The sequence below is a fragment of the Hyaloscypha bicolor genome (assembly GCF_002865645.1).
Source record: "Hyaloscypha bicolor E unplaced genomic scaffold K444scaffold_73, whole genome shotgun sequence".
Classification (NCBI taxonomy): Eukaryota; Fungi; Ascomycota; class Leotiomycetes; order Helotiales; family Hyaloscyphaceae; genus Hyaloscypha; species Hyaloscypha bicolor.
In genome coordinates this window covers 474,800-492,315 of record NW_020194575.1, presented here as the reverse complement: position 1 = coordinate 492,315, position 17,516 = coordinate 474,800, and the positions used below count along the sequence as shown (strand labels likewise).

The window sequence follows — 17,516 nt, the reverse complement described above, 5'->3', positions numbered from 1 at the left end:
ACGCAAAATGGAAAATGGTTCTTGAGTTATTGCAAATAGTCAAAATTCTCTATCTACTTACTTCTGCCACTCATGCACATTCTCCAACCCCTCGACCCCAGACCTGTCCCCCTCATCCAGATACCCACAAACCCTGCCCTCAGGATCCCACTTCCTCCTCACCTCTATCAACCTCCTCCCCTGCTCCACGCCCCAAAACCTCGTCTTTCTTGCTTGGAAATCCGAGTCCCCCAAATAGGCACCCACACTCTCCCTCTCCACCTCCCTCATCACATCAGTAACCCAGTTTCTGCACCGCTCATCGTCCTCTTCCTTCTCACAAACGGTATACAGTGCCATGTAATGATCGGACTGCATGCTCAGTGCCATATCAGGCAATTCCCTCCGGCTGCAGGGATACATTGGAAACCAGAGCGTGAAACTCTTACTCCCTTCCGGCAAGGTGGTCATCGCTTTCCTCAGGACCTCGGTCACGTCTGCATCGTCTTTAATATAAGCATTCTCGGCGATGTAGCGGTGCCTTTGCGGATTTGCAAGCTCCTGGTTGCAGTATTCGTTTAAGAGCGAGCTTGGACTGTTGGGGGCTTCCATGATTGCGCCTGGGGGATGGGTTGCGTTGACGTGTCTGAGGGACGCGAGGGCTGCCTCCTCCGTCTGTTGAAACGTGAGGAACGAAGTTAGGAATGCTGGGACTTGGGTCACTGGGTCGATGATCCCCACTGCTACGGCTTCGATCGAGTCGTCGCATTCATGTACCGCCTGTGAAGTTCACAAGTCAACATTTGTAGAGACAATGTAGGTGCTAGCTCACCTTTTGTACCCAATCCATAACGACTTTGTATTCAGTGAGCGGGTAGATGAATACGGAATTCTTCATGGCTTTGAAAGCTTCTCGCGTCTTCAAATAGAATGCCGTCACCACGGCAGGGAAACCTAAATACATACATCAGTAAGAATAGTCAGAGTAGAAAGAGGTGAAGTGTGTACCTGGACCTGAACCCCGGGCAGCCCAGAAGAGATCACCGTTCTCCTGCTCACTGCAATGCAAAGCGATTCCCTCGGCAGTCACAACGTCAATCGCAGCAATTTGCTCGCACGCCCAGCCCCAGTTCTGAGAGTATCAGTGCAAGAACAGAAAAGTCGGGAGCAGGAAAAACATACCCTGCAATTCCACCCCATCCCACCCTGAAGGAGAAACCCTCCCAGCCCAACGTCCGGACAATGGCCACCTCCAAACATCCTGTCTTTCGCAGAAAGGTGTTCAGCCAGCATCTTTCCCGTGGTGCTAGGCGAAACCTTCACAATCTTCGTCTCTTCATCGTACTCGATGAACTTATACTTCCCAAGGTCGATGAGAATCGCATCGTCCCTGACAGACCATGCTGCCCAGGAATGTCCACCCGAACGGACCGACACTCTCAGATTCTGGGATTTGGCTAATTGCACAGCATTGGTGATGTCTTGGACGCATGTTGCTTCCACGACGCCGTGAGGATACCGGTTTGGCCGTCGGTGGTTGAAAACTCGTCCAACACGCGCTTGTTCATAAGTGGGAGAATCCCGGTAGATGACTTTAGTTTCGGTGACAGTCATGATGGAGAGATGTTGAATAACACAATACAGAATGGAAAGGTTTTGCTAGCCCAGACTTCTCAAGATGTCCTGCTGTGAAGTACGTGGATAGAAATTTTGATAACATCTAAACCCCCACCTCCTCCACAATCGGAATGTTTCGTCCACCCCGGATCAGACATCTGCGCCTGCCGAGCACTCTGCAGCTTCACTTTTCTGCACGACACTGCAACGTGAACCTTAAAGCGCCCACCCTGATGCGTCCGAGTCAATAGTTTCTATTCCTATCCCCACAACTTCGGGATGTGGAGAAGAGGGGCCGGCTATTGGTAGTGGTTGGCGGGGACCCCGGGAAATTCCCAATTTTGCCGGAGTGGTCGGCTCAGGGGGGTGCGGGCTGCGCCGTTGCTCCAGAGCTGAAGAAGAGAAGAGCGCGTCCTCTCTTTCAAAAAACATCTCAACCCATTGCACCGACCTCCCTCTTTAAAGCCTGCGATCTTTCGGGATAGATCAGATCAAGAAACGCATCGAACCATTTGATCTATTCAGATCCATTCTCAGACTTCGACCGTCGTATCCATCATGTCGAAGGCCACAGACCTTGAAAGTCCTCCCTCCGTGGAGGTTGAAAATTCTGATCTGGAGCCAACCAAGACCGTCCAGATCGATGCCACGGAGCAAAAGCTCAACATCACGAAGCGCATCCATACGCTCGGCAGTGTTCGCCATCGCCACGAACACACCGGCGAGATCATTCTCATCCCAACGCCGTCAAAAGACCCCAATGATCCGTTGAATTGGTATGTCAACTCTCATCTCAAATCAAACACGGACCCCCGCTGACATAATCCAACCCAGGTCTCGAAGGAAGAAATACTACTCCGCCTTCATCATCTGCCTCGCGATGATGATCTGCAATTTCCTCGCCGCAGGCCCAACCATTGCCATTGTTGAAACAGCCATGGAGTTCTTTCCGAGTTCCAAGCTGAACCCCAGCGGTCTTGGGCCTGCGATCAACAAGACGGCTTACTTTTTCACGACTACGGCTCTCATGCAGGGCACTGGGAACTTGATCTGGATGCCCCTCGTCAATAAGTATGGACGACGGCCGATCTATATTATTAGTTATACTATTTATCTTGCTTGTGCTATTTGGGCTTCTGTCACGACCGGCTACGGGAGTTTTTTGGCTTCGAGAATCCTCATGGGGTTTGGCTCTGGCGCCGCTGAGACGATGGCTCCTCTTTCTATTGCGGATATATTCTTCTTGCACGAGAGAGGTTTGGTGATGGCGTAAGTGATGTCTGCCCTGCTCTATGAAATTTAGCTAAACAGTCAACAGTATGTACACCTGTGCCCTCGTCTCGGGTGTGTCGGGTGGAATCATTATTGCTGGGTAAGATGCTCCTTTCGTGTCTTCAAAAGTAGTACTCACAGCCACCTCAGTTTAATCACGATCAACCATCCATGGCGAGTGATCTACGACGTAGCAATCGCCCTCATCGCCCTCACCCTCATCCTCGCCTTCTTCACCTTTCCCGAAACCGTCTTCATCCGCCCCATCGAAATCGATGTAGATCACGAACCAACCCTAACCGAAAAATGCGACGGCCCCACCGCTGGGCTGAGTGAGTCTTCCACCTCCTCCATCCCACCCAAGAAAACCTATCTCCAAAGCCTCAAGCTCTTTTCCGGCACTTACACGGAAGAGACCTTCTGGCGGCTGGTCGTCCGTCCCTTCGCACTCATTCTCCTTCCCCCGGTTTTGTGGTGCTCTTTAGTCCAGTCTGTGACAATCGGCTTCATCGTCGCCGTCACCTCAAACGTAGCCTCCGCCTACGCAACAGCCTACAACATGAAGCCCTACGAGACCGGTCTCTGCTTCATCGCCGCCCTCATCGGGGCTCTAGTCGGCATCTTCTGCGGCGGATACCTGGGCGACCGCACCGCCGATTTCTTCACCAAGCGGAACGGCGGCATCAGAGAACCCGAGATGCGATTGCCGGCCATGATGTTTAGTCTCATCTCCACCCCGCTGAGTTTGATATTGTACGGCGTCGGCATTCAGAATAAGTTGCATTGGATGTGCCCCACTGTTGGTTTGGCTCTTTTGAATTTTAGTATCGTGCAGGGTACGAATGTTGCTTTGGTCTACACCATCGATTCATACCGCCCAATCGCCGGAGAGGTTACGTTGACGACTATGGCCTTTAAGTGTAAGCCCCCCCCCTCAATCTTTCAAGTTGCTTCGAGCTAATGATGGAAATAGCGGCTTTCGGCTTCCTGCTTTCGTTCTACACCAACCCGTGGATCGAACAGAGTGGATATGTCAATGCCTACGGTGCAATGGCCGGAATCTCAGCTGCAGTCTTGATCTTCTGGGTCCCGCTGTATATCTGGGGCAAGAGGATCAGGCACGCGACGTGGAATTGGGGCGTCACCAGCTACGTGCATTGGGACGAGGATCGCGAGGTCGGAGAATAAAAAAAAATGGGGATCCCACTCCTTGCTCCCTGCAAAGTTAAGCTTTCTGGGGATTCGGGATTCGGGGAAATAGGTTCTCGGTACTCAGTATAGCCACATCACTTCTTTAAACTCTTTCTCGAGCTCGACGTGAGGCAATTTTTTCCCCCCAGGTGGTTAAAGTGTCTCCTTCCAGCCACGTGCATAACCTCCCGCTCCCTCGCTTCCGGTTTGCCCCTATTGGCTCGCCCCTTTTCTGGCCCAGTCAGTGACTGGCCCCCCACGCTCTCGCTTACCTCGTTACCCAGTAACTCAGCGACACATCTGCAATGCAGCCACAAACACCTCACTCGTCCGCGGATCACGCAACAACAACTCCACGTCAGGTCCGGTCAGGCGTGCTGAAATCCCTTTCATGCCCGACAAGGTTTGACAACTCTCCTCCAGCTCCCCCAGAACCCCAATTCCTCTTCCAGTCTTCCTTCACACCTCTTCTCTGGTCTAGATAGTTAAAGAAAGACGGGTGGGTTGGTTGATAGGTCTAAGCGGCCATTCGGTTAGACAACATACATACATACTTATCTCTAGATACAGCGACGCGAATCAGCCATGTCCGAAGAAGCAGAAGCGCTCCATACCGAAACGGAGGAATCCAAGCCAACCGACGAGCACAATCAAAAAAGCAAACGCGACTCGGCGGTCATCATCGCCAGTGATCCAGAGACGTCGTCCATCGAAACCTCGGAAGTGACGGCGTCTGAGGGTTCTTCGGCTGGGGACGAGGAGGATTCCGCCCCGGAGGAGGGAGGGAACGGGGTTGAGAACGATCAGAAGGAGGGGCTGAAGGGTGGCGATGAGAATAAGGAGCAGGCTGCGGTAGGAGAGAAAAGGGATGGGGATGAGGAGCTTGACGTGGTGAAGGGCGACGAGACTGAGGTTGGCAAGTCCGAAGCTCCAAAGGAGCTAGTTGCCGAAGAGGGAGTGGTGTCAAAATTAGAAGTGCACGATGAGGCAGAACAGGCAGCACCAGCAGATCCGATTCCTACAGATTCCGAGCACAAGCCTGAAGAATCAGTACAGCATCTGTCTGTCTCCGAGCCGTCGAAGAAGGAAGAAGAGAGAGAGGAAGCGGAAGTGGACGATGATTCGATTTCGACGACTGTGGAGACGGGAGAGCCGATTATCGATGTGCCGTTGAAGCAGACGGCGGAAGAGGAAGGTGGAGTTACTGAGAAAGAAGAGCAATCCTCTTCTACTGCGGAGGAAGAAATCAAGGAGAAGGCGGAGCCTACTATTGCCGAAGGTGGAGGTTCAACAGATGTTGTCACGGGAAAAGAGGAGCCTGCTACAATTGAGCCAGAAGCTCAAGGAGAGCAACCCGAGAAGGCTGATGAAGTTGAGGAGAAAGAAGTTGGAGAAACTGCTCCAGTCGAGGCTGAAACCCCTCCAGAGATTACGGAAGAGCAAACCGAAGAGACGCTAGATCCCAGCGTCGTGGAAGGAGAAGAGGAGTCCAAGGAAGTCTCGCCTGAGCCCAAGGATCCCGCTAGGAATGAGTCAGATCCAACTTCAGAAGCAGCGGCTGAGGAACCCCCGAAAGACGAAGAAAAGAACCCCGAACCGCTCGTAGATACAAACCCTTCCGGCCCCGAAGCGGCAACCACTCCCCTCCCCCAGGACCCCCAGCCGATAACTCAAAAGGCCGCCCCGTCACCTCTCCAACTCTCCCGCTCCAAATTCCGCCAAGCGCTTAATATGTTGATCCAGCTTCTGTCCGAAGCTGAAGATGATGACGGTGTTGTGCATCTGAATCTCAATGATAAGGAGAGTGAGTTGAGAAAGGTGGTGAGGATGCTGGGGAAGAGGTTGGATTTGTTTGAGGAGGTGGAGAGAGAGGTCGAGTGGGTAGGTTTGGTGGGGACGTTTGACGAGAGGAGGGAGAAGGAGGGTTGAGCGAGTTGGTGAGGAAGAGGAGTTGAGAGAGGTTGAGAGAAGCGGATAGAAGAAAGAATTGTAGGTTAGGGATTTTGTTCAAATATACGTTTTCGGCGGTTTGGGGATGAGAGAGAGCTGAGAAATGGCCGAAGAGGGTTTCAAGCACGGTTGGGGGGCGGACATAGGTTACATTGTAGGTTAGGGAGATTGTCAAAACATGGATTTAACAACGACTGTCTGACAAGATCGGCAAGTTGCAATCTAGTGCGACTTTGTTTCCCTTTTTGGGCAAAGCTTGGGAAGTAGAGGGGTCCGTGACGGAAAGCGGGCCCATTTGAGAACCCGTCGGTGGGAAAATAATCCCGAATCCTTAGTGATGATTCACAGTTGGGGAGAAAGTATGGGTTCAACGGCGACTGAAGTGTTGCGGTTCGCAAGAACCCGCAATGATTACTAAACGCGGCCGTCCGCCTACGAAGCCGGAAACCCAGAAGATATACCGGTACCAACAAGTAGGGGTGGCGTAATTAAGGATTTGGCTAGACCGTCGTGCATTACATTATGTGGGCCTGTGGGGTTAGGGCTTAGTAAGTCCAAAACCTGAGCAATCCTCGTATCTAAATTAGGGTTTTTTACTTAGTACGGGGCTCGAGATTTTCTTCTAGGATAATACTTATATTTGCATTAGCCTAGCATAATTCTGGTATAAAAGCATATAGAGTTACGCATTGTATATTTGAATAGATGATTATTATTGAATTGAATGGTTAAATTTTGCGCATCCCTACCAATAACACATCAAGATTTCCGCATACGTAACTATTCCTGAATCAAAAGAAGCGCCGAAAGGAAATTAAATTTGATTGGATATTTCATAAAAATCCGTCGTAAAGATGCCCCCCCTTTCGTAAAAGAGTAAGAATTTGAAGTGTTCAAAGTCACTCTTGAACCGCAAAAATTTCTTGTTTCAGATGGAGCAGCTGCTGGCAAGGCGGCCCTCACAATGCTGATTACTCTACATTCTCTTGATTAGTAAATCTGCCCGCTGTTAGTGTCTCCGCCTTGCGGCCGCGAGAGTTACCCATTCGGGACGTTTTTATCCCTGCCAAATCAAAGGCAGTAAGCAGCGCATCGGGTAAACCTATGTGCTCCACCAGGTGGGTTACAGGGAAACGAGGACCCGCCGGGTTATTTCTGCCTGATTTTTGACTTAAAGAAAATGAAATTTCTAACCTCAAGATAGAACTGGATCTATAGCGCTTTTATAACAGTGTAAATCGCTTTGGGTAGGGGGTTGGGGTTCGCCGGGGGTCCGGGGGGCGGTGGGAGGCCCCGCTTAGGAACACGTTAGAAATAGTTGGAATATTGTTGGAAAATAGCATTTGGGTTACTTATGAATCCATAGCGAACTGGACACGGCAAAGCTGTGTCCTATTCGCTGTTCTATATAGAAGGAAATTTGATGCCTGACGAGGTTTCCATCTGGATACTCTGAAAATGGTTACTTTGAACTCCTATAATCTCACCTGGTGGGTCTATACAAATAATCAGCTGCGCTCAATCAAAGACTTGGCTCCCGTAACCGAGTGCGAGATCAACAGCCTAGAGGAATACAATCAACGGAGGCTGACGCCAGCAACGCCGTCCCTAGTATTGGCTGCTTTACAACAGATCGAGTCTTATTAGCCTTGATACGCGAAGTGTCTGAGAAAGCAGTGCCACGACCTCCGGCCCCAGCTAGACGGCCTGAATTTCTCATCCTTTTCGGAGTTATCTTTCGGACTAACCTGCTGTCCGCTGGCTTGGATTGGATATCTTCTGTATCTGCCAGCTTACATCTACTCGCCTCTCTGTTGATATTGTGGCATTCTGGCTGGCTATATAAGAACTAAACCTCTCGACAGTGGTATTTATCGCAATCCCCTCAACCCGCCCCTTCTGACCTACGCTCCATTGCATCACTTCACAGCTTTTCCACACTCTACTAAACGAAGTTCTCCATCTCAGAAACGTTTCAGAATGGCATCAACAGAATCTCAAAAGCAGGAGCTTGGGATATTGCCAGCCTCAGATTCTCCATCCGACACCGAAAAAACCTCCAATGACCCTCCCGAAGAGGATTTGCCTTTCGAACGCAAGATATCTCAATGGCAGTGGGGTTTCGTTTGTCTAGGACTTTACCTTGGTGCTCTACTGTACGGACTCGACACAACTATCTCTGCCTCAGTGCAAGGTCCTATTCTGGCTTCTCTTGGTGAGATCGAGAAGTTGGCATGGGTTGGAATCGGGTTTCCCCTGGGCTCTGTATCTGTCATCCTTCTATTAGGTTGGTGCTACACGGTCTTCGAGATTAAGTATCTTATGATTGGTTCCATCGTTGGATTTGAAGCTGGCAGTGCCATTTGTGGTGCAGCTCCTAATATGAATGCGATGATTTTGGGCCGGGTTATAGCGGGAATCGGCGGCGCCGGTATGTATCTTGGGTAAGTCAATGCTCTTTCTATGTCTTCTACTCCATTTTCCCCATTACGTTTCTGAACAGAACTTATACTCATCGCTCGATAACGCAGGGGCTTGACGTATATCTCAGTCTTTACTTCTCTCAAAACCAGACCTCTCTACAATGCACTTATTGGACTTTGCTGGGGATTGGGCTGTATCTTGGGGCCAATCATCGGAGGAAGCTTCTCAGTCTCTTCTGCATCCTGGCGCTTTGCATTTTACATCAATCTTCCTCTCGCTGCCCTGCTCTCTCCAGTCTATATCTTCCTGTTCCCAAAGCACAATGCACAACCCCAGACCCCTGGACCGACTAAACTCGCTCGAATCGACTGGGTTGGCGCGGTACTCAACGCCACAGTCTTCACGCTCTTCCAAGTTGTTCTCACCTTCGCCGGAAGCACTTGGAAGTGGAATCAAGCTGGACCCATCGCTCTTTGGGTAGTATTTGGTGCTTCGCTCATCACGTTCGTCGTACAACAAGTCTTTTCCTTCTTCACAACGCCCGAAAGACGGATATTCCCTATCCACTTCCTAAAATCCAGAACCCAAATCCTTCTTTACACCAGTACGGCAGCCTCATCGGCAGGGCTAGTGATAGCGGTGTACTACCTCCCGCTCTTCTTCCAATTCACACGCGGAGATTCGGCGATCCGTGCCTCCGTCCGTCTCCTCCCATTCATCACAGTCACCGTCTTCTTCATCATGTTCACCGGCGGCCTGCTCCCAATCCTCGGCCGCTACTCACCACTGTACGTCATCTCCGGGGTCTTCCTACTCATTGGAAGTTCTCTCATGCACACAATCCATATCGGCACAGCCACAGGCGCGATCTACGGTTACGAAGTCCTGGCGGCGATCGGAATCGGCGCGACAATGCAAGTAGCGTACTCCGTCTCTGTCGCCAAAGTCAAGCATCACGACACCCAGAACGCAATTGGGTTTATCAACGTCGCTCAAATTGGAACGATGGCCATTGCACTGTCTATCGCTGCATCGATTTTCCAGAATCGCGGGTTGATCAACTTGAAGGAGGCGCTGCAGGGCTATGGGTTTAGCGAGCAGGAGCTGAGGGGTGCGCTCGCGGGAGCGCAGAGCGCGGTGCTTATGGGTGGTGATATGGTGGTGAAAACTAAAGCTGTGGAGGCGATTATCAAGACGATGAACAGTATTTGGATCATCCCGATTGTTGCTGGGGCGGTGAGTTTTGTTAGTGGAGCGCTGATGAAGTGGGAAAAGGTGGCTTTGACCACGACCAGCGCATAAATACGATGTGGGAGTGACGAGTTTAGATACAAGTAATGGCAGAGGAAGTTGTGGTGCACATTCAGCTCTGGTCCATATATCGCACAATAATTGATATTACTAGCTATATAAAATGCACATAACAATATGGAATATCACGGCATGTGTACTAATTACATCATGCCTGAATTCCACGTAGCTTACCCCCGTACTAGCACCTTCTAAAGCACATGCAATTCCATTTTTACCACGACCTAAGTCGCGTTAATTTTTAGGTTAAGACTATTAATTTCAATATCTATTAAGGAGAAGAGATACATACTTTAATAACTAAGATATAAAAAGAAGTATTAGTAACTATCTTATATAGTGTCACGTGGGCAAGCATATGGAGTAACCTATTATCCCTTCGTCCGGTGAGACATGTCCAGCGCCAGGCATCACAGCTAAAACCGTCCCAGGTACGTACCGCTTAGCTGTGATGCCTGGCGTTGGACATGTCTCACCGGACGAAAGGATACGGGACAGTAATACGATATAGTACGGCACGATCCTGAATACTTATTAAAGGTTGATCCTATATAGAGTACGTATTATAGAGCCTAATATTAGCTACTATAATACGGCCGTGCACAATTTCACCCGTTAGTCGGAGTGTTGCCGAGTAAGAACTTCACTTGATTCCTCTATCTGATGAGTATGCCAATCTGTCAAATAACAGTGCCTTGACGAAACATTTACCGAAGACATCGCTCATCCGCTGTCACTACTAATCTGTAGGAATTTTGTGTGTCGTGGCCGCAGCCTTCGAGAATGTGGACTTCTCACGTGACTTCGTTGTGGGAGAGGATAAAAGGGTACCAGCCAGCCCAGGGTATACATACCTCGATTCTGATAAGAGCGGCGATGGTGATTATATTTTCACAAATAACTGGTCGTTATTGTTTTAATGTTCTTTGCAAAAGTGAGCTTTTAACGAATAGTGCCTAGTTAATTAAGCCGACGTTCTCGGCCGTTGAGTATATCAAGTCTCGTCTATACTATAATAACATGACTTATACATTTGAGCGTCCCACCAGATGTGTTTCCATGTCTATGTGTTCGCAGATGCCCTGTCTAGAATTGGGGATTGGAGTCAGAGAAGGGTGTTGTCACGTGATATATGTTACACAACCTTCCCGTTCGGCTGGTTGAGTGGTGCGTTACATAATGTATGCGTCAGCAATACCCTTCAGTTCAGAAGACAATCCTCAAGATAAAAGAACACCATCTGAGATCAGCTGCCCTTCCAACTTCCGAGAGCGAATATTTTGATCACTTCATTCAATTTCTCGACGACGATCAAGAATTCAAGATCACAGACGAATCGCACCCTCAATCACACTCACCAGCCACGTTAAAAGCGACAATGCCTCATGAGTACGGAGACATGGAGATGGGAGAGTCAGATGCACCCATGCCCTCACAAAATGCACCTGAAACAGCTGCTCAAGGTTCAAACGCCAGAAAGAGACGATATCGCACGTCCATGCAATCCGGCTCTTTTGAAGCCAGCTACAATGAGTTGAGCCATCTCATGAAGGTAGAAGGCATGAGTCCAAGCACGAAAGGCGTTTATCAACTTCTTATCGATGATTTCGAGATGCTGGGAAAGCTTGAAAAGCATTCAGCAACATATCATATTAAGCAGGCCGAAATTCTCCGCTCCGAAATGCTCCTTTCCGAGATGGTCGCCAAAGACCAGAAATTCGCAGAACTGCAAGCCTCGAACGAAAATTTCACCAACAAAAGTCGTATTCTGAGTCTTGGCGATTATCATAAAACCAATTTACATATCTTTAGAACGACCGCCAGCACATATGTTTCCGAGTTCAATAAAGGCAAGAAGGGAGCCAAGCGCAAGGAAAATCTCATTAGCAATAGGAAGTGGAGGGATATCATCAAGCAATTAGACGAGGAGAAACGGGCACGAGAGACGTGGTTGTCGCACAAGTCAGGAGAGCGGCCCAAGCAGAAGCTCACTGATTTCATTACCGCCGTTGGGAACCGCTGCCGCCCTCGAACTTGGACGTTTCGACAAGCCTATTTCGAAATCACTGAGTACCAAAACCGCAACTCGGTCGCACATGTTGGAATAGACGAATGGATAGACGACGCTTCAAAAGAACACGATCCAAAAACTCGAGAAAAGATGTGGACCGCGGTAGCCCAACACATTTTGAAGGACGAACACCTGATTGACAAAGGGTTCATCCCCACCCATCTCATTGGACAGGAGCCAGCGATATACGAAACCCTCGTAATTTTCGAGAAATACCATTTCGATGTTCTTGACAGAGGATTGGGCAATGACGGTGTAAATACCGTCAAAGCATTTGAAGTAGTGCCAGATTTTCTTCCAATAGAAGTTTGCGACGACCCTCAAATAAACGTCAAACAAAGAGTCATCGCTTTCGTTCCTATCAACGACTACGATGGTGCATTGAAGAAGGCCTATTTGACTGCAGATAAGCAGGTTTTGGCTCTGACAGAGGAGATCGAACATGGTCGGGTGGTTCTGGAAGGGAAGAAGAGAGATAAGAAGAAGTGGGAGCACCGTCTAGCACAAGCTGCAAATGCCTTCCAGCAGAATGAAAAGTGGCTCAAAAACAATCCACATAGCCAGGAAGAGGTTGCAGAGGAACTAGAGTATCTAGCGCTAACTTGAGTATCCTGCTTTTGTCGTCGAGACATTTTGAGTGGAGTTTGCTGAAAGAGCATGGTAGATGATAGGTTTGGGTTCCGTATCGGAAGACTACTGTATAGTTAAAGACAAAAGGGTTGAAATATCTAAGGAGTGTGAAGGGAATGAGAGAAAGTGGCTTGAGATATCGCTACGTTTAATGAGCAGGGCATGGCTAGTAGCTAAGAGAACGTTTGCCAATCCATCTCTTTATAGTTCTCCGTATTTCGTGTGAAAAGATACGCTCTCGTTAATAGCAACCAAAGGTGGTTTCTCAGTATGAAATTCAATTAGGTTCTATTCTCCCTGTTCACTTCTTAACTCCCTCCTAACGGTAGGAAAAGGGGCTTTAACGAAATTTTATATTAAATTTTCTCACACGTTAGCGGAGTCACCAAAGTGCGTTGAAGATCCTATCGACTATTTGAGAAGTGCCTTCTATGCCTGACTTCTTGTTCATGAAACTATTTGTAGGTCCAACGAGTTCTGCCTTTTCAGGTGACCGGTTGCAGCTGCTTCTCAACCGCTCGCGTTGACGAACCGGGGGAAACACTTCGTCGAGTAATAGGAAGATGATTCAGAAGATCTTGCTAATTCGTGAATCGATAACTTGAAATTGTATGCAAATGATAATTCTCTTAAGTCAGTTGATGAGAGTCACATTTAGCAGAAGCTCTCGTTAAAAAGGCTCATTTCTCGTCGTCTACGACTGCTTCCCTCATCTCCCGCTCATACACACAAACTTTAACAAGACCAAAACGTTTCCACATACCTAGCCCTATCACAAGCTTTCTACATAGTCATCCCAAAAGACAAACTGTGCCGAATCGAATGTCTTCGAAGATCTCCGATCTGGATATGAGCAAAATCTACAGTTGGGTGTGTTGCAAAGTGAGGACACAGCATTCGCCTTCTGACTCCCATATTTATCTTGATGTTTCTCTAAATAGTGCTATACGGAGCATGTCCCACAAGAGAACAGGAAGTTTGTCCGCGAAATTGATACGGACTACGTGATCGGCAGGAAATGTCTTCACCCTCTTTGCAGTAGTTGCGCGGTAATATACAAACCCACTCTCAAAGAGAAATTCGAGCGTATCATACGCCGTAAATAGACATTCATAATGGAAAAAGGCGAGGAACGGCTACAGGCAGGGAGTAACGTGCCTTTCATAGCTTTCTGATTCCTCAGAGCGTCCGCGAAATGGAAATGCAAACTCGTCAACCTTTACGCAAATCTCCCTCGAAAGTGAATCCTTAACAAACAGTTATGTAATTCGCACTACGATCTAACTTAATACCTCGATCTCCGTTTTCGTAGCTTTCGTTTGTTCCATTTATTTCGCATCAGTGCCTCAAGGCCCAATCACCCTCCCACTGCAGTAAATGTCCTTTTGACGGAACTTCACCAAAGCCATATCAAACATTTCACAATCAACTTGAAGACACTATGCCAGAACCATCTAAGCTACCGGTGTCGAAATCAAGCAGCGACTACCACAAAAGTTGGACTCTAATCTCATTCTCGCCTGTTCCGTTTTAGTCTCCGGACGTGAGTAGCTGCTGCTTTAACCTGAGCCGAGGGTGAGCATACCTGAGTAGAGCCTGAGCATCCTAAGCTTGCCCTGAGTGATCATCGTGCGGGTCCCATTTTGGCACCCTGTGCACTAGGCTACAGTTTCCTAGCCAAGTTTGCCAGAACACCCAATTTGCTCCCTTTATAAGGATTCCTGCCAGAGCCGATTTGGGATCCTGATTGGGGGTACCTTACATAATTAACGTACTAAGAACGTAAAAACATCGTGGAAAAATATATGGCAACAACTTTTCTCATCTTAAAATGCATCCAAATATCAATTTAACTACAATAACGCAACAAAATGAAGAAAAGGGGTCAATAATCGTGATCTAAGACTTAGTTGTAGTCATCTTAGAAGTTTTTAGAATTTTCTAAGCACTTTGAAAAAATCGTAATTTCTTTTGGTGTTCTTGGCTAGGCGGTTGTCGGGTAGAAGTATCCACTAGCCAACCGCCCAAACCCCCATCCGCCCACGCCTAAAAGATCGATTTTTAATCACACCTTTATTATAATTACAAATCCTTTAATATATTAACATCCTATAGTATTTTCAATATCCTGACAACTATATATTTAATTTAATCTTATGGTACGGCTAGTATCGCCTGCTAATATTAATTTTTTTTTTGATTTTTGGTACGTACCCGGCTTACTAAAAATTATTAGGTGCGGCCGCGCTCACTAAAAATTATGAGATGCGGCCGCGTACCGAAAATCAAAAAAATTAATATTAGCAGGCGATACTAGCCGTACCATAAGATTAAATTAAATATATAGTTGTCAGGATATTGAAAATACTATAGGATGTTAATATATTAAAGGATTTGTAATTATAATAAAGGTGTGATTAAAAATCGATCTTTTAGGCGTGGGCGGATGGGGGTTTGGGCGGTTTGCTAGTGGATACTTCTAAACCCTTCTATTTCCGCCACGTCTATCCAACCCTCGTCCATACCCTTCCCCATTTCACTCCTTCTCTGCTTTTCATCCCTTCTTATACACGCATCTACCGCGATAATAAATCTTACTCAATAGAACTTTGCAAGAAGATCATCTCACTGCGACAAGGCAGAAAGCAGGCGAAAAACGAGCCTGCGACAGCTCAGCACTTCCCAGCACAGCCCTATCCTCAAGCAACGGGCATGGAACATCCAAGTGTCCCAAAACGACCAGAGCTATGTGAACGTTGCAATTTAATCTTCGCAACGATCGAAAATCTCAGGAGCTTGGTTTCGAGCCAAGGTCTCCCGCACTATGGTCCACAGGAGCTCGATGAGCACGCTAAGGCAGGTTGCCATATGTGCCAGCTCCTGCGCTACAGATTCACACCCGACTATCCCCATGGAACATTGTTTCTCCAGGGATCAGCAAGAGACATTCCTGAAGTGATAACACAGTACCCATCCCAAATCAGCTCCATGGGGCATTTGTCGGTCAAATGGGACACGATAACGATCCGCGTTCAGGGTTATACAGGTGAGTTCACTATTCGGCACACATGCTTTGCGTTGTTATATAATCTAAAGCTCACATGACATCTATCATAGACGATCCAGTATTTTCATATCTTGACATTGACCCCTTGTCCTACGATACTGGTAGCGCCTTCGTGGCTAAACACTACAAAAAACTTCTGAAAGAGTGCCTTGAACATCATGAGTGCGGAAGTCGACATCTTCCCCCCCTGCCATCTCGAGTTATCGATGTGGGTTTGGCAGATAGTAGCATTGAACCTAAACTCCACGTTTCTGACCACACCGAGAAAGTGCCTTATACAACTCTGAGCTATTGCTGGGGCGATTTAGGGCAACTCACGACAACGAAGGCTACACTAGAAAAGCATCAGCATTGTATGCCCATGAGTACATTGTCACTGTCTGTGCAAAACGCAATTACAGTTACTCGTCATCTTGGGATTCGATATCTTTGGGTGGATGCATTATGTATTATCCAGGATTGTCCGACAGATGTGGCGAGAGAGATAAATAAAATGGGGAGTATTTATACAGATTCTACCTTGACAATCGCCGCAACGAGATCCGAGCGCGCAGCTGATGGGTTTCTGGAAAAGTACTCCATCGACCAGGCGGAGAGGCCTACTGAGGCCCGCTACACCATGCAAGGACTGGCAGAACCTGAACCGGCTAGTAAATTCTTCCTTCCCATTCTTCTTCCAAATGGGACTTTCGGAAACATCAGTGTGTCAAAAAAACGGCCCCGCGAATGGGAACCTGGGTATTTAGAATCCAGGGGATGGACACTTCAAGAGTTTCTCTTGTCCAAAAGATTACTGCTCTTCGGCCATGACGGGGATGTCCGATGGCATTGTTTGCGAAGACGTGGTTTCGATTCCGTTCTATTTCCATCTCCATCGGAAGAGCCAGAATTCGTAGGCGGCAGCCTATTCGTTCTTCACGAAGGCATATCTGGCCGCGGGCAGACTCGGCAGAGGGTATGGAGTGACATTATCAAAGAATATAGCGGCCGCAAACTCACAAAACTTGAAGACCGTCTTCCCGCGATCGCTGGCATAGCAGCAGAGTTGAAAAAGCAATGGAACTACTCGTATGCTGCTGGTATTTGGGTAGAGCTTTTGCAGCAAGATGTCTTATGGGAGGTGTTAGAAGAAGATGATGAAATTCACCCTGTCTCTCAGCAAAACATCGCTCCTAGCTGGTCCTGGGCTTCAGTTAATAAACAAGTTATTTGCCCCTATGACGACCGGAGATGGACTGCTGAGATACTCAGCTGTACGGTCTTCCTTGTCGATCCTGGAGTTCCGTTCGGGCAAGTCAGAGAGGGATTTCTAATTATCCGCGGAGAGACCTGCCTCGAGACTCGAGCTACCAAAGGCGAGTTCTCGGGTCCAGGATATAAACCAAAACAAGATGATGTGTCATCAAGAGCCTCGAGTCTCAACTTACTTCTGAGGGTGATTCATAACACGGAATATAGCAAAGGCAATCCTTACATTGGCTCATCTGGAGTCATTCTGCAGCCTGTCGAGGATGGCAAATTCAAAAGAGTTGGCGTTTTCTCTTACGACGCTCGACACGATATAACCACTAATAGATCGTATTGGATAACGAGGGAAGTGATTATCGTCTGACTGTGTGAGATGATCGATGTTCTCTAAGTAATAAATTTCCCTTTCGTCCCAGTATTTCAATGATAGTATGTATACCTCTACTTTACATCTTAACAAGTCCAATATATAAAATCTCTTTTATAATAATAATATAAATGCTACTGGGCTTTAAAGTATAGTAAGTGCTTATAATAAAAATTGAATTGAAAGTATTATTACGAAAATCAAGTTCTAATCTTATTTTAATTTCTAATACAAATGCTCAGGGTGGTCAAGTGGGTTGCTCGGGTTGCTCAGGCAGCTCAGGTGAGCTGGGTGAACCGAGGGTGAGCCTAGGGTGACTGGCGCCTGAGTAGAAGCGGCCAGGCTTCCTAACCGACCTTGGAACGAGGATCGTGAGATTAGAGTTCAAT

The 17,516-nt window shown here is 47.8% G+C and overlaps 6 protein-coding genes across 6 annotated transcripts; 5 read left to right on the top strand and 1 right to left on the bottom strand.

Annotated features, from left to right (window-relative positions):
• Positions 1 to 57: 57 nt before the first annotated feature.
• K444DRAFT_629720 (FAD binding domain protein) lies at positions 58 to 1,593 on the bottom strand (the record flags this gene model as incomplete). Its single annotated transcript, XM_024883100.1, has 4 exons — positions 58 to 759; positions 812 to 933; positions 988 to 1,111; positions 1,162 to 1,593. 4 exons carry the CDS (start codon positions 1,591 to 1,593, stop codon positions 58 to 60), a joined length of 1,380 nt encoding a protein of 459 aa, XP_024736752.1.
• A 446-nt stretch (positions 1,594 to 2,039) lies between these two features.
• On the top strand, positions 2,040 to 4,402 carry K444DRAFT_612921 (MFS general substrate transporter). Its single transcript, XM_024880238.1, has 6 exons — positions 2,040 to 2,372; positions 2,431 to 2,865; positions 2,915 to 2,968; positions 3,019 to 3,788; positions 3,842 to 4,143; positions 4,344 to 4,402. Exons 1-5 carry the CDS (start codon positions 2,155 to 2,157, stop codon positions 4,054 to 4,056), a joined length of 1,692 nt encoding a protein of 563 aa, XP_024736751.1. The 5' UTR covers positions 2,040 to 2,154; the 3' UTR covers positions 4,057 to 4,143; positions 4,344 to 4,402.
• On the top strand, positions 4,344 to 6,221 carry K444DRAFT_612920 (uncharacterized protein). The gene has a single exon (XM_024880237.1). The coding sequence runs from the start codon at positions 4,645 to 4,647 to the stop codon at positions 5,986 to 5,988; it is 1,344 nt and encodes a 447-aa protein (XP_024736750.1). The 5' UTR covers positions 4,344 to 4,644; the 3' UTR covers positions 5,989 to 6,221.
• Positions 6,222 to 7,467: 1,246 nt separating this feature from the next.
• On the top strand, positions 7,468 to 9,828 carry K444DRAFT_652783 (MFS general substrate transporter; the record flags this gene model as incomplete). Its single annotated transcript, XM_024885831.1, has 3 exons — positions 7,468 to 7,620; positions 8,110 to 8,453; positions 8,541 to 9,828. The coding sequence occupies 3 exons, from the start codon at positions 7,468 to 7,470 to the stop codon at positions 9,733 to 9,735; spliced, it is 1,692 nt and encodes a 563-aa protein (XP_024736749.1). The 3' UTR covers positions 9,736 to 9,828.
• A 1,221-nt stretch (positions 9,829 to 11,049) lies between these two features.
• On the top strand, positions 11,050 to 12,635 carry K444DRAFT_612918 (uncharacterized protein; the record flags this gene model as incomplete). Its single annotated transcript, XM_024880236.1, has 1 exon — positions 11,050 to 12,635. A coding segment is annotated over exon 1 (1,294 nt), but the record flags the coding sequence as incomplete, so codon positions are not given.
• Positions 12,636 to 14,984: 2,349 nt separating this feature from the next.
• Positions 14,985 to 17,190, top strand: K444DRAFT_589488 (HET-domain-containing protein). The gene is made up of 2 exons (XM_024878108.1): positions 14,985 to 15,491; positions 15,563 to 17,190. The coding sequence occupies exons 1-2, from the start codon at positions 15,158 to 15,160 to the stop codon at positions 17,122 to 17,124; spliced, it is 1,896 nt and encodes a 631-aa protein (XP_024736747.1). The 5' UTR covers positions 14,985 to 15,157; the 3' UTR covers positions 17,125 to 17,190.
• Positions 17,191 to 17,516: the final 326 nt, after the last annotated feature.

What these genes read in the sequence shown, in the direction of transcription:
- K444DRAFT_612921 (XM_024880238.1), top strand. Translation starts at nt 2,155, where the DNA reads ATGTCGAAGGCCACAGACCTTGAAAGTCCTCCCTCCGTGGAGGTTGAA. An exon ending in CCCAATGATCCGTTGAATTG is followed by an intron (nt 2,373 to 2,430) that starts GTATGTCAACTC and finishes AATCCAACCCAG; the next exon opens with GTCTCGAAGGAAGAAATACT. An exon ending in GAGAGAGGTTTGGTGATGGC is followed by an intron (nt 2,866 to 2,914) that starts GTAAGTGATGTC and finishes AACAGTCAACAG; the next exon opens with TATGTACACCTGTGCCCTCG.
- K444DRAFT_612920 (XM_024880237.1), top strand. Translation starts at nt 4,645, where the DNA reads ATGTCCGAAGAAGCAGAAGCGCTCCATACCGAAACGGAGGAATCCAAG.
- K444DRAFT_589488 (XM_024878108.1), top strand. Translation starts at nt 15,158, where the DNA reads ATGGAACATCCAAGTGTCCCAAAACGACCAGAGCTATGTGAACGTTGC. An exon ending in CCGCGTTCAGGGTTATACAG is followed by an intron (nt 15,492 to 15,562) that starts GTGAGTTCACTA and finishes CATCTATCATAG; the next exon opens with ACGATCCAGTATTTTCATAT.